We start from the raw sequence: 15,776 nt of genomic DNA, 5'->3' as shown, positions 1-15,776 counted from the left end.
AGTTGAAATAGAGAATTGGAAGAGGGAGTCTATGAGGCAAGTCTGACTTGAGATTTCTCAAGAGACAAAAATGGGGCCAAGATTAACACATTCAAGGAGCCACTAGACAGTAGAGGCAGAAGCTAAGTATTGCAGTAAGGAGCAGGGTCTAGATATAGATACCTCATCTAGAACTACAGATGAAGTAGCATCTTGACTATAGAGGAGCCTAGATTCAATAGGATCCATAAAAACTTAACATTTTAATAGATGTCATCATGCTAAATATTCAGTCTCCAAACTACATGGAAGAAAGGGCTTTCAAAATATAGACCCCAAACAGAAGAGGTCAAAATCTTTTAGAAACAGGATGAAGTGACATAGATATCTGGCCTGCTACTTGAGTTATACTAAGGATGCTTTCAAGTAAGCTTACAAAGGATGGCCTTAAAACCTAATTCTTCTTTGATACCCCAAAAAAAGCATTCATTTTATCTACCAGTGCAATAATCCATAGAACATTAAAAAGAAAAGAATAACAAGTTAATAACTTATCCCAAAACCATTTCTATCTGAACCCCACTAAATTCTGAGGCCAATTGTTTTAGTTCAGTTTTGTTAAAGAAATATGTGGTGTAGGCAATTTATAATTTTTCTGTTCTATAAGTTTAGAATCTTGTAGATTATGTCTTTTTAAGTTGGGACCCATCTGATTTCCATATTGGTCCAGCTAACAGCCTTAATGGTATTTAAATATTAAAGTCTTTATGTAATTTAAGAACTAAGTATAACCCCTTGTGGTGTCATGATACATGTGGCATAAGTCATTATTTGAGAGACAGGTTTGTACAAAAGGGTAGTTCCTCTGACCATACAGTTACCTGCTTATTCTTTAAAGGTGTTGTCACTGAAAGTAGGGGTTGAAGTTTAGGCAAAATGTGTTCCTTCATTTTGTGATCCAACTCCTTTTGGTTTTTTGAAGCTGAAGGAAGTGCATGTCTTTTCTCATTAATACCATTCTGTGAAAATCTGCAAGGGAAAACAAATTGTGAGTTTTAAGCACTAAATTATAATCTAGAAGAGGCTTATAGGAACACACACACACACACACACACACACACACACACACAACTAACTGTTATTTTACCTGGCTGAAGAATGAGTCATTCTAATTAATTAGATAAATATGAAATGGGTTCATTCAAGAATACTGTCCCTCCCAAAATAATCATTTCTCATTGGTTTGTTTTGCCTCAACTCAGAATTCCCTCTGAGATATTTCAAAGTATGTTTAAATATAACTCCTGGCCATTTCCCCACAGATAAAAGACTTCCCAATCCCCATACAAGCATTCAAGATAACAGTGCATATTGAGTACAGGACAGCCTTTATTATACCCCACAGAAAATACAGAAAACACAAAGACTCACAAAGTTCAAAGCCAAGGCAGAAAATGCACAAATCATACTTATACAATGACCCTCCCTATCCAGTGAGTCCTGCTTTCACCAACTACCACATTGTTTTCCAGACTTGCAGTACACATGTAGATTGGACTTCCCCTGAAAGGAAAACGCTCTTGGAGTTGCAGAATAAGCAATCACTCAACACTGAAAAGTGTCTCATTTTCTCCACATATACCCATATCACGTCCAGTCAATGGTACTATCCTGAGGGTTTATAGTCTTCACAAAATGGAAACAAATAAATTTGAGGTTTTTATATAGGAAATCTACTTTCCATAAGAAATGCAATATTTCAACAACTTTATTACTCTGTAAGTATGGGAAAAGTCAGGGCTCTAGATACTCATACTTTTGTTCTAATTCTAGGAACCATATGAGCAATCTTTTTCCCATCAGGATAATACTTCCCAGGAAATTTGCTTCTTTTTATTTTTAAAGAGGACTAGATTCTTAGATCTCCTCTCTCCAAAACTTTGTTTTTACCTAATAATTTCCCTTCTTTCTTCAGAAGGTTGCATCCCAAACCTCTCAAACTTGAGGTTGTTAGAAAGGCAACACAAAAAGTGCTATCTCCCTCTCCCTCTCCCTCTCCCTCTCCCTCTCCCTCTCCCTCTCCCTCTCCCTCTTTCTCTCTCTCTCCGTCTGTGTGTGTGTGTGTGTGTGTGTGTGTGTGTGTGTGTGTGTGTGTGTGTGTGTGTGTTCTGAAACTCTATAAGTTGGAATTTCTAACAAGACAGGCTGGTACTACTTGGCCATATGATTTGCCTTTCCATAGTTGCCATCTCTTGCACTGAGATATTATACTACTGCCTCTCCAAGGCTAGAACAATGAAGCAAAACCTGGGATCCAAGAACTCTCCTCCTCTCACGCTACATAGGAAAGCATATAAGCAGTTCTCTTTTATTTCTGCCCAAATGCAGCTATTGGCAGTTTCTCACACCCAGACCAAGGTCCACTCTTAACTCTGTTGCTTTTTCAGGATTTTTTTTAAGGGGCAGTTAAAAACAAAACAGAAAAGCCCTGAGTATGATGAACATGGTGTTTTATTGACCTTACACAAGGGGGAGCTCCTACTCCAACAGTAATGCTCATCAAATCATCATCCACATGGAGGAAACATATCAGAGAAGACTATAGTTGGTGTGTATCGATACAGAGTGAAATGAACAGAATGGGAAATTTTTACAAAGTCACAACAATATTATTAAGATAAATAACTTTGAAAGATTTGTGAACTCTGATTAAAGCAATGAGTAAACATGGTTCTAGAGGAATTGAACGAGGATTCAGTGTTTTAAATTCTCTCTATGATGGTATCCGCAGACATGCCTCACTCCTTCCTTAGAGACCCAAAGTCCCAAAGACTCACTAGCAGCAGAGCTAGCCAGGATTGGAGAATCCCCCAATCAACCCTTTAACCTAGTATTTTGATTAATAGAGGATTGTCCATATACCTTCCAGTAAGGTTCATCTCTGATGTCTCGTTACAAGGTGACTGGATTTTCTAAAGCTATGTCAGCAGAGCACAACTTCATAAGTCATACCAGAACTAGAAAGGTTCAGAGTATGTACTTGGTAACTGATTTTTGAGTCTGTTTTCCAAGGGTTTGCCTTGATAAGTATGGACATTCTCACTGAAATCTTGACCAGGAAGCAATGGAACTTTTTCAGCCACAAAAAAAAGCCATGAAAATTGTCTAATGAGGTATGTCATGGCTGTAACTGTGCCCACGGAAGGATCGATCACCCATACTGATTAAATCATCAGTCTTTTGAAGTATCTTTTGAAATATGGAAATATGTCATATATCCCTGACTGGATCTTGCCCAGTGAGAGTTTGCTGATCTTCTACATTGACAAAATGAAGGAAGAAGAGGAGGAGAAAGGAGTGAAGCAGGGAGGGAGAAGATAAAAGAAAGAAAGAAAAAAAGAAAGAAAAAGAAAGAAAGAAAGAAAGGAAGGAAGGAAGGAAGGAAGGAAGGAAGGAAGGAAGGAAGGAAGGAAGGAAGGAAGGAAGGAAGGAAGAAAGAAAGAGAGAAATTAAGAGAGAAAGAAAGAAATTAAGAGAGAAAGAAAGAAAGAAAGAGAAAGAAATTAAGAGAGAAAGAAAGAAATTAAGAGAGAAAGAGAGAGAGAGAGGGAGAGAGAAAGAGAAAAAGAAAGAAAGAGAAAGGAAGGAAGGAAAATATAGTGATTTCAAAGCTCAGCTCTGATATCCCTCTTCCCACCCCCCCAAATTTACTTTACTTTCTTATTCACCCATGCATATGTAAGTGTCCAATCCCTCACCCCACCCTCACTTCTAAAATATAAACTCCCTGAGGCAAGAGTTGTTTTATTTTTGTTCTTTGAAGATTTATTGTCTTTCACATAATAACCACTTAATGAGTTTTTTTAATTGAATCGAATTTCTCTATTAGAGGAATAGTTGCTATAATACACAAGGTCACTTTTTTTTTCAGACTTAAAAAACATTTGCTTAATACCTGTTTCATAGGAGGCACTGGAGTTTTTTGGACTCCAGCCTCTCACACAGGTAACACTGACTATTCCAATTATTGGGCAGGAGAATTCACAGGTTCATTCTTGATATGGGCAGACAGGAAGACAAGAAGACAGCTTTGGAGGGGTTAAATAATCTAGTTTACCTTATTCTAATCTATTTTTCCCCAAAGGGGGTACTGCTAATGGGAGTACCAATTCCTACAGTTTCCCTTCTTGCAAGAGTAGGTAAAAATATAGTAGAAGCTAGAATTCCTACAGGCCCCCTAAATCTCAATGGGGGGCCAGTTGAGGCAAACACAATCCCCTCCCCCCCAAGCCTTGATGGGGGCCGATCAAGGCACACACAGCACTGCACTGTCATATTCCCCATTCGCTCATCAGTGGCCTCTTGATTTATGGGGCAACAGACAAAGAAGGCATCTTGCCAACAACAGCCTCATAAGTTGACATTATCTCACCATTATATTTCAATTTGCAGTTGAAGTGGATATTTACAATATTAAACACAAATGTTCATATTATTTATCATTACATAATGCTGCACAAGCATGGGGGAGATGTTTACAAGTCATAAACCTGGAAAATATTGTCTAACCCCTGGAAACTAGAGATTGTTACGACCATAGAGCCTGGGAACTGAATTCTAAGAAAGAATAACAAAATTCACCTGACATGCACTAACATCCACCTTACTTACAACATCACATTTATAAAGCACAATATGTGTGCTTCCTCTGGTGATTCTAAAATCAGCAGTCACACTTCAGGTCATCATCACGAGCAATAATTTTCTGTTGAGTGATTACTGCTAGCTTAAAGAAAGATGCCTTTTAAAATAGATCCTTTCAATTACATGAAATTAAAAAGGTTTTGTTCCCATACAATTAATACGAGTAGGATAAGATGAGAAGGCTAGAGGAGTGGGGGTGGAATCATATATTGGAAAGAGGAGAGTCCATATCATACCATCAGCCAGGCAGAAATTCCCAGAATTCCCCTACTCAATCTTACAACAGGTATGGTAGAAGAAGACCATTAGGACTCGTAGACCAGCCCTCTCAGTCTAGGAGGGGTTGGAGAAAAGTGAAGGAGTTTGGAACCCTTGAGAAGAATTAGAACACACACCTGGGGCAAGGAAACCAGAACCAAATGCGAAAGTATGGCCAGGAGGGCAGAGGAGGAGGGAAATATGTTGAAATATCACCCCCAGGTGCAAAGGAATTGACCTGGAAGAGGGTAAAGAATGGAGAAGATTGGAACCAGCATAGCATTATGTTGAACTTTTGTGTAGCTGTGGGCTGACCAGCTCACCTCTCCCCAGTGACAAGGGAACTGGAGCAGGAGCCACGGAAGCTGGTGACAAGACATTCTGAGCCTGCCGATGTTCATTGGAGGTGCAGGAAAGAGATTTGTTGGGTTTGCAGGTTAGGACACTTGAAAATTCTCTTTTTTTGCTCTCTTGAAACCCGGGATCTCCTTTCCTTTCATCTACCCACAGTTAACTTGCTTTTGCTATTCTCCAAAGAAAAGGAGGATAAATGGAAGCCCTCATAGCTGCAGATGGGCAGGGACACATTTGGAACAGAGATCCCTTTCAAGGTATCATTTTAAGTTTCTTTCTCAGTATGAATGTGACAATTTATTAAAAGGCAGAAAAGCTGTTTGAATCTGGGCCAATTCCACATAAATGAATCTAAGCAGTGAAACTGGGCAAAGAGGCTGAATCAATGTGGTTGGGGAGTAGATTTAAATCACTGAGATTTCATAAACCCAATTTGGCTTCTTGCCAGTGAAAACTGGCTTGGGGGTTCAAACCACCTATTTAACTGTGATGTTAAAGAGTTTAATGGAGAAAGAGAATAATGCCTGAGGGTCAGATCCCTGCTGAGATGCAAACCAAACAGATAAGACCCAATCTGGAAGTGTGTAAAATACAGGAAATGTTTACTTTCCTTTTCCCACTCCTGGTTGCCAGATTTTTTTAAAAAATCTATTTTATTTTTAGCAAGCTGAGGTTTTAAAAGAAAGCCCTGCCCCTATAAAAGGAGGAAGGAATTAGTTGTTGAGAAAAGGAAAGTCATGTCCACAGTGGAGGGGCGAACTGAAAGAAATACATGGCTCCATGAAGGATATGGGGAGGGAGTTCATTCCCAGCAAAGTGACAAGTCAACCTGCTTTGCTTTCCAGGGCCAAATTGATTACAATGCTTAAATATGTTCATAGTGACTCAGTCTTAATAGTTTCTTAATTAAGGAGTATTCACATTCTATTGTTGTGTAATCTTTTTTTTTGCAGCCATTTCTGACTACTCCTGACCTCACTGAGGGTTTCCTTGGTTAAGACACTTGAGTGGTTTGCCTTTCTTTTCCCAGCTCATTTTACAGATGAAGAAGTCACTCAGCTAGTTAAATGTCTGAGGCTAGATTTGAAGTCAGCTCACATTCTATAGGATCATGGATTTAGAGATGAAAGGAAATTGAAGGAAGTCTCCAATCCTACCCCCTCACTTTAGAGGTGGTCAAACAAATGCTGAGTGTCTTAGTTAAGATTTGAACTCTGCTCCTCTGTCTGTAAAGCTAGCGTTCTCTCTGCTACACTCCACAGTCGTCTTCTCACAACTTATATATTTAGAAGGAACGTTGGTGTAGAGATCTGAATCAGGTGCCCAAAATGAAATTAACGCTCATGCAATGTTGATTTTGTTTCATCTTCTACGTGTAGTTCATAACGTGTCTTTTAAATGCCTTATTCTGTAATGGCAACCTCATTTTACTCCAAACCCCATGCCTTACTTGGTAATCTTACCAAAACTACCCTCAATGCATTTTCTCACCTTCATCCTTGTAAAAGCAAGAACCCCGACATACACAGGAGGGCCAGCTGCACAGTTTCTTAGATCTGCTTTTCTAAAAGGAAAGCAATTTTTGAGGGCAAAAATACTGGAGTGGTTTACCACCATTTCCTGCTCTAGCTCATTTTACGTATGAGAAAACTGAGGAAAACAGAGTTAAGTGACTTGCCCAGAGTCACACAGCTAGTGTCTGAGGATTTTAACTCAGATTTTAACTCAAAAAGACGGTCTTCCTGACTCCAAACCCAGCACTCTATCCCCTGCATAACCTAGCTGCCCTACCAGGAACATAGTAGGTGCTTAATAAATAGTTATTGACTATAGGTGACAATATGAGTCAACAGCATGTTGACATAGCAGTCAAAAAAATTATTTGACTTTATGCTACATTAAAAGAGGCACTGTATCCAGGAAAGAGACGTGATAATCCTACTGTATTCTGCCTGGTGTGTTCATTTCTGGGCACTACATTTTAGAAAGGATATAAATAAGCAAAAGCATGACTATCATGTGGATAGAAAAAGTGCCCTAAGAGTTAAAATAATATTGATTGACTTTGTGAAGCCCTAAAGTCTCCCCTTACCACAAAGCTTTCCCCTTGTCCAGGATCATGGAATTCTTTGTCCCCACCCCATCCTGGGGAATGGGATTTCCTTATCTTGGGTCATTCAGAGTCCTCCCCTGTGCCTTTGTCTTGCAAGACTTACCCTAGCTCTCCAACCCCCATAAGGAAACCTTAAAATCATCCTATATAAGTCTGGTCCTTTTTCTATATCACTGCCTTTGTTTAGCTCCTTGCTAAATCTCAGACCCACTGCTTTTGCGTCAATAAATCTCCAATGACTACAGAGAAGGTCTAAGTGAATTCATTCCCATTTTGAACCAGCTCTCCCATCTCTCTCAACAACCAGAAGAGAATGAAGAGGATGAAAAGGATGGCATAATATCATGCAGCAAGAAGACAAAAGAACGGGGAATATTTTTCCTGGAAAAGAGAAGGTTTAGGAAAACATGATCATTATCTTAAAGTATTTGAAGGACTATGGTATGGAAAAAGGTTGTTCTGCTTGGTGCCTAAAGACAGAACTAGGAGCAAAAGTCAAAGGGAGGCAGATTCTAATTTAATATAAGGGAAAGCTTCCTAACAGAATTTCTAGAAACGGAATAGGCTTTCTTTAGATGTAGTTAGCTCCCTCTAACTAAAAGTCTTCAAGGAGGGACTGAAATACCAGTTCCCAATGATGTAATGGAGATCCTCTTGTTGAGAAAAACAGGGTTCCCTCTGCCTAGGTAAATGGACTGATGAATGAAATAATGAGATTCAAATAGGCTCATCAATTAAATATTGAAACTAATAGGGGCCCCCTGCCCCGAGCAAATGGACTGAACAATGAAATAATGATGTGTCTAGATACGCATAAAACTCTGAGCTACCACCCCACCCCCTTGCCTATATGTCCCAGTTACCTCACCTTTCTGTCCTGGATTACCTCATCTCTCTGCCCGAAGCAGGTTTTCTTACAAGAATCCTTAACTTCTCCTGGCTACCTGGCCATCTCCCTGAAAAAGCTGCCTCCCTTAGAGGCTGCTACTTCTCTCAAGGAGGAGCCTGCTTGGTGTTTTACCCAGAATAAATGCCTTTACTTAATTGGAAACAGCCTGAGCGAATTCTTTTGAGACAATACCATGACACACATACACCTTGCACCTCAACAGTTTGGTGACCTCGCACCTCATCAAATGGAGGGTAGACCAGACAGTCAATGAGGACCCTCCTAGCCCTAAGCACACTCCTTTTCACTTAGGTGAAGGGAGTCCATGATCATTATGCAACAAAATCCTATACTTGGCCTGGGGAAAAATGAGATTTTGAATTTAAAGTGGATGGACGCTAAACTTTTGCCACCTGCTACATACCAAAAATTCAGGAAAAGAATCCTGTCCCAGCTGACTGAGGCAAACCTCCTTTATTAAGAAAAATGAAATCTTTATGATTCCATGTTAGGTACTAAACCCCAAAGCTAACTTAGTATCTTTGCAGAAGGCCCCCTGATATACTACAAGTGACACCTACTTGAAGTGGAAAAATAGAAAAATAAATTATGCTACTCCTTATAAAAATTCAGATTAATACTGAAGTAAATTAACTCGCCAGTTTCCTTTTTTGTTGTTTGTTTTGTTAAACTCCCTCAGAAATTTTGCTGAGTCCCTGACACTCATATTTTTAAAAAGGTGGTGACAAGTAGATTTAAGAGTTTCATTCTATTAAAGTTCCAAAGTACAATAGGTAGGCATCTCCCCAAGACCAGCATAATTTAGCCTCAAGCTTAGAGAACAGGGTTTTATTGACTATAGCATGCTGGCACTGACTATCCTTTTTAAGGCAGGAATGACCCAGCTGCAAGTGACAGGTCTTACCTCTGTGCTGAAGTGAAATTCTTAGGAAAACAAATAGGCGAGCTACGGATCTGGACTGTGCTCATATTCCGAGCCCCATTCCTCTTTGTAACATAATCAATAATGGTAGACAAGGCGACCTTGCTCGGATCCAACTTCCCTGTGTTTATCATGGAAGTGCTGATGAAAGGCAGTGGGGAGCTTGAGATTGGCATGGTTCCCAATGTAGATATCGTAGACCTCTGGGCACCAAATAGACTGAACTGTAAATTAAACAAGAGACTCAGTCTGATTCCATGTGCAGTTTTTAATAACTATTTCAGTTATTAATGATGGTTCAAATCACATTTTTCTGACCAGTGGTTCCCTTGGTGGCCCAATTAGTTCCCATGGGTTTAATTATCACCTCCATGCAGATGACGCCCTGATCTTTATACCCAGTCCCAGTCTGTGCACCTCCAGCTGCCCATTGGACATTGCAAATTCATTGCCCATCAGTGACTCAATTTCAGACTCAATGTCCAAAAAAGAACTCATTATCTTTCCCAAAAATCTTCGCTATTTCAATCAAGGGCAACACCATCCTTGTAGTCACCCAAGTTCACAATTTCAGGGTCATTTCTAACTCCTCACACTTCCTCATCCCACATGTCCATTTCATTGTCATTTCTACCTTCAGAACACCTTTCCTATCCATCTCCTTCTCCCTATTCACAAGGTCACCATTTTGGTCCAGACCCTTATCATATCTTGACTGTCTTATGGCAATAGCAGATGTGAGCAAAGGAAAGGCATCTAAAAAAGTACAGGGGATTTGGAAAAAATGGTAAGGAGTCCCATATGGAAAAATACTATCCATCTCCAGAGGAAGAAGTGATGAAGTCTGAATACAGACTAAAAGCATACATTTTTTTTACTTTATTTTTCTTTTTGGGTTTTATTTTGTTTGGTCTGTGTTTTCATTTACAATGTGACTAACATGGAAATATTTTACATGACTGCACATGTATAACATATCAAATTGCTTGCCTTCTTAATGGGGGAAAGGGAGAGGGAGAAGAGAATTTGGAACTCCAGATTTTTTTTAAAAAAGAATGCTAAAAATTGCTTTTAAAATCAAATATTAAATATATGTTTTAAACACATTTTAAATGCCCCCAAAAAGGAGTCCCATAAGACTAGAACACAAGATACATGGAGGTGAGAGAACAATAGGGGATAAAGTCTGGAAAATTCAGATTACAGAATGCCCTGAATGTCAGACTAAGGAATTTAGACTCCTCTTATATGCTTTCCATCAGTTTAGAGATTTGAGACTGGTTAAAACCTGTCCAACCTCCTCCACATTACAGATTAAGAAACTGAGGTCCAGCTAAGTTAACTGACTTGTCTGAAGTCACGCCGATAAGTAGCAGAACTGAGATTCAACCCAGTAAGAAATTGCTTTTGGTGCAGTGGAATCATGTGATCATAACTACACATTAGGAATATTAATCTGGCAGGAGGGTATAAGATTGATCAAAGAAATCACAAACTGGTGTCTAAGAAATTATTTCAAGTTAAGACAGATAAGTGATGAATACAAGAGTCCAAATGAGAGTTTATTAGGGACGACTGGAACAAAGACAATGGAAAGAGCACTAGCTCTGGATTTGGGAGATCTGGGCTCAAAAAGATGCTTACAACATCAGTGAACTATGATATAAACTAATGATATAAATCATTAAGCTTACTTGGACTTCGGTTTCATCATTCGTAAAACACTGGGCTGCTACTAAGGAAGATCTGAGTTCACATCCACTGTCAGATACATACCAACTATGTGACCCTGGGCAAGTCACTTAACCTCTGTCTGCCTCAGTTTCCTCACCTGCAAAATGGGGATAATAATAGCAAACTACACCCTAGGTCTGCAAGGTTTGCCAACCTTAAAACATTACATAAATATATAAATACAATATATAAATATATTATATAACAAGTATCATTATTACCATTATTAAAATGGGAAGGTTGCATTAAATGGCCTCTGAGGTCCCTTCCATTTTTAAATCCAAGATCTTATGATCCTAGGATTTGGTACAGAGGCAAAAGGTGAATGAGGGATTCACCATTTAACTCATCTTCAGAGATGGGATCAGCAGGCATAGTAGGTATTAACAGGCAATACCTAGAAAAGACTTCTCAGCAGATGCTAATATCCAAATGCCAAATGTGCATCACCAATTAACAGCCAAAAATTCAATTATCCAAGAAATTTTGTTGCTCTGAGAAATGTTTCCAAATGACAACCTATTCCACTATCACCATTCTGTATTCCTGATATACCATACCTGTTTCTCATCACATGAGTTCAACTGACAACTCTTTCTGGAGATTAAAACAAAACAACAAAAAAAGAACCTGTTGGTAGAGAATAAGCCAGAAACACAGAAACAACTGAACAGCTTTGGTCTCTCTCAACACTACCAGCCTTCATTTCCAAAGATGGTGAGAGTCAATCATTATATGTTGAGTTCATTGATTGGGTTTCTATCACCTGAATGACTCAGTCCTTTCATTCTCAAGACTAGAGTTGTGGAAAGTTATCTGATGCAGCAGGCCACATGCAAGCATTGTTTTAGCTTCCCTGGTTGCCCTTAAAGGCAGAGCCCACCTCCTGCAGCTCCCAGAAAAGAGACAAAAGAAACACAATCCAGAAAGAAGCACTCAGGACCAGCAAGGAAATATGGCATCGCAGCATGGTCATGGCTTGATCAGGTCTAAATATGGCTCCTTAGTGCCTCTAGGAGAAATTCAAATTCTTTTGTCAGGTATTTAAGGTCCTTTCACAAGAAATTTCTGAAGAAGACACCAAGATGAACAGTGTTGTTACAACCATCTAAAAGATACGATGTACTTTTAAAGGTTGAAAAATTCACAGTTATACATGCAGTCCTCTTTTTCTATATTTCTCTGAAAATAGAAATGTTCATGTTTGCTGATGACAGTCAAGTTCATAATAAAATATTATTTTTAAAAAGTGTTTCATAACATGACTAATGTGGAAATATGTTTTAGATGATTGTACATATACAACCTATATCAAATTGCTTACCATTTTAAGAAAGAGGAAGGATGGAGAAAAATTTGGAACTCAAAATTCTTTAAAAATGAATTTTTAAAATTGGCTTTACATGTAACTGGGGGAAAATAAAATACTATTAAAGAATAATAAAGTCCTTTACAATCTGATCCCAATGTACATTACCTTCGTCCCACACTCTACAATCCAGCCAAACTCTATTTTTTGCTGTGTCCCATCTCCATGCCTGTGCCTGGAATGCAGTCCCTCCTCACCTCCATCTTGGAGAACCCCTTTTCTCTCTCAACACTCAGTTCAAGCACCACCCCTCTGCATGAAACTTTTTCTGATTTGTTCTCTGAACCCCCTCCCCAACATCCCTCTGCTAGTGACCTCTCTACCAAAATCACCTCCTATTCATTTCATATATCTAACAACAAAAAAACAATGTTGTCCCAAAAGGCTAGGATGATAGACCCACTCCCTCTCCCTAAGGGGAATCCTTGCCCTAGTTACACAACCCACTCCCTCTCACACATGCACACACACAATAACTGTCTCCATTCAAACCTATGGGACCTGACCCCAATAAGGCCCAGGAACTTAGTTCCACTAAAGGAATAAGATGCATGTTAATGAGAGGAGGGACAACAGAGATTGATACTCTTAATGGAATAAAATATTTTTGTCTTGTAAAAAAAACAGGCATGGGACAGCCAGGTAGTGCAGTGGATAGAGTACTGGCTCTGGAGTCAGGGGGAAGTGAGTTCAAATCTGATCTCAGACACGTTACACTTATTAGAGCTGTATGTGATGCTGGGGCAAGTCATTTAACCCCAATTGCCTCACCAAAAAAAAAAAAAAAAGGCATAATGGTCATTACTCTAAAGCCAGCATTCTACCCATCATTTCATGCTACATGGCATATAATAAATGCCTAATGTTTATCGATTGACTGATTGACCTCCCTCAGAAAACAAAGATTTTTGGTGTGAGGCAGTAAAGGAGCTTGAAAAACCAGAATTCTTTTTTCTTTCTTTCTTTCAACTAATCATGTCATTCTCTATGAATCTCCCCAGTAGGATGCAAGATTTTTGAGGATAAGGATTTCTTGTTTTTGTCTTGTATTCCCAGCACCTCGTATGGGCAGCTGGATGACACTTGGATAGAGTACTGGGCCTGGAGTGAGGAAGGCCTGAACTCAAATCCAGCCTCAGACACTTACTAGCTGATTATTAGTACATCAACCTAACAATATATAAGGGAGAGAATTTGTGGTTATATATCTGCAATCCTTTTCCACATAAGCTGTGCCAACTTTTCCTAAGGTCCTATCCCACATAAGTGAGGCCAGTGTTTTTCTTAAAAGGTATTGAAGTTGTCCTAGAGTTAATTGGACCAGGGGGACTAAGGCTCAGATCAGACACATAGCTTCCTGATAGACTCAGGACAGGAGCCACCACAGGTAAATGTTCCTCCCATGACATCGGCATTCCACAAAGGCAAATATAGAGGCAGAGAAGCTTGCCCAACAGAATTAAGGCTGTATCCTGACTAATCACCCTTTTCATGCTATGGTTCAGTAAACTTCCTTCTGTTAACAATAAAGTGGTCTGTGAGTGTCTCATCTTCTTACAATTCTGAACTCGAATCACCAATCTGGAGTGAATCAAGTCTGGCTCACAACAGAGAGAGAAAGTTCAGATTAACCTGTTTTGCCCCCAAGATTTTCTGAAGGAAATCACTGCTATTGGCTAAAAAATTAGGTCTCCAAATTGAATTTTTCTGTGGATTCCTTAAACTCAATTACAAAACGTAACCAGGAAATGTTCATATTAGCAGAAGAGGAATAAATATAAAATATAGAAATATATAGGAAACTTTTCAAAGACACTACCTCTGAGGGATCTGTGGAAGTACAGTTGGGGAGAGAGAAGTGATTTCCTTAGAGTTACATGAACGGATGCTGAGTGAAGTGAGCAAAACCAGGAGAACACCGTACACAGTAACAGCGACATTGTGCAATGATTAACTATGATAAACTTAGCTCTTCTCAGTAATACAATGATCCAAGACAATTCCAAAAAACTCTGATGGAAAATGCTATCCATATCCAAGGAAAGAACAATGGAGTCTGAATGCAGAACAAAGCATTCTATTTTTCTCTTTTTTTGTTTTTTGTTTTTCTTTCTTGTGGTTTTTTCCTTTCGTTCTGATTCTTCTTTTACAACATGACTAACATGGAAATATGTTTAACATGATTGTCTATGTATAATCTATATCAGACTTCTTGCTGTCTTGGGGAGGGGGGAGGGAAGGAAAGGAGGGGAAAAAAATTGGAACTCAAAATTTTACAAAAATGAATGTTGAAAACTATCTTTACATGTAATTGGAGGAAAAATAAAATATTATTGAGGAAAAAAAAGAAGTGATTTCCTTGTCACTGAATTCCTCGTACCCAGGAACTAAAAAGTGTTTGTAAAATAAAAAGAACACAGGTATTCTCTCTTTTCTTGGCTCTACCTCTAGCTCAGCAGTCCCTGCCCTGCAGGAGCTTACAGTGTAATAGGGGAAGACAATGCACACACACACACACACACACACACACACACACACACACACACACACACACACACACACACACACACACACACACACACACACACACACAGAAAATGAAAAGGGGGAGGGCACCAAGGAGTTTGATATTCCATATAATTGAAACTAAGCAGAGCTGCTTTTGGAAAATGAAGTCACCTGGGAAAGTCTGAACATTCCGAGTCCTCTACAAAAGAAAGCTTTGTGAGGAATTTAATGCTCCACCCTCCAGCCCTCCAATCAGAGGGGAAAGGAAACTGAAGGGGTTGAGAAACTGTTGAGTATCAAAAACTGAGTCAGTCACCATAGGGATGAGATTTCAGGTGATCAGTTTATCCCAGAGGAGCCATGATGTTCCCTGGAATCAAGATCAAGCACTGATGCCAATGGGAAATGAACACCACCCCATGGCTACACTTATAACAACCCTGCTACTATTGGTATAATTGGCCCCATTTTACAAAAAGGGAAACTGAGACCCAAGGAGGTTCAGTGACTTACTTGTGGTCACATGGCTAATAAGTCACAATTCACATTTAGGTTTTCTGGATGCTATGGCTAACAATTCATTCTCTATGCCACGCTGACTCAAGTTTTCTAGGGAAAAGGCAAGTTTTGGCCAAATTTTAGAGGAATCTCTAGGGTCATAGATTCAGGATTGAAATGAATCTTAGAAATCATGTAATCCACCCTCAATTTACATGTGAGGAAAATGAGATCCAGAGAAAGACAATGATTTTGCCCAAGGCCACATAGTAGCAGAGCCAAGGTATAATAAACAACTTACGCATATGTAGGCAGCTAGGTAGCACCATAGTGCATAGAGTTCCAGGCCTAAAGTCAAGAAGATTCATTGTGCTGAGTTCAAATATGACTCAGACACTTACTAGCTGTGCAACCCTGGGCAAGTCAC

At 39.3% G+C, this 15,776-nt stretch overlaps 1 protein-coding gene across 1 annotated transcript in view; it reads right to left on the bottom strand.

The window, feature by feature from the left end:
- Window positions 1-15,776, bottom strand: part of LOC140531487 (uncharacterized) — a 64,249-nt gene that overhangs the window by 18,267 nt on the left and 30,206 nt on the right. The window contains exons 2-3 of the mRNA XM_072650415.1: window positions 9,223-9,464; window positions 861-1,008 (exon numbers count right to left, since the gene is read on the bottom strand). Coding sequence (XP_072506516.1) covers window positions 861-1,008; window positions 9,223-9,416 — 342 coding nt within the window. The 5' untranslated portion in view covers window positions 9,417-9,464. The remainder of the gene's footprint in view (window positions 1-860; window positions 1,009-9,222; window positions 9,465-15,776) is intronic.

The sequence above is a fragment of the Notamacropus eugenii genome, chromosome 3, assembly GCF_028372415.1.
Source record: "Notamacropus eugenii isolate mMacEug1 chromosome 3, mMacEug1.pri_v2, whole genome shotgun sequence".
NCBI classification, from domain to species: domain Eukaryota; kingdom Metazoa; phylum Chordata; class Mammalia; order Diprotodontia; family Macropodidae; genus Notamacropus; species Notamacropus eugenii.
Note: the sequence above shows the minus strand (reverse complement) of the source record. Positions and strands in the feature narration are given on the sequence as shown.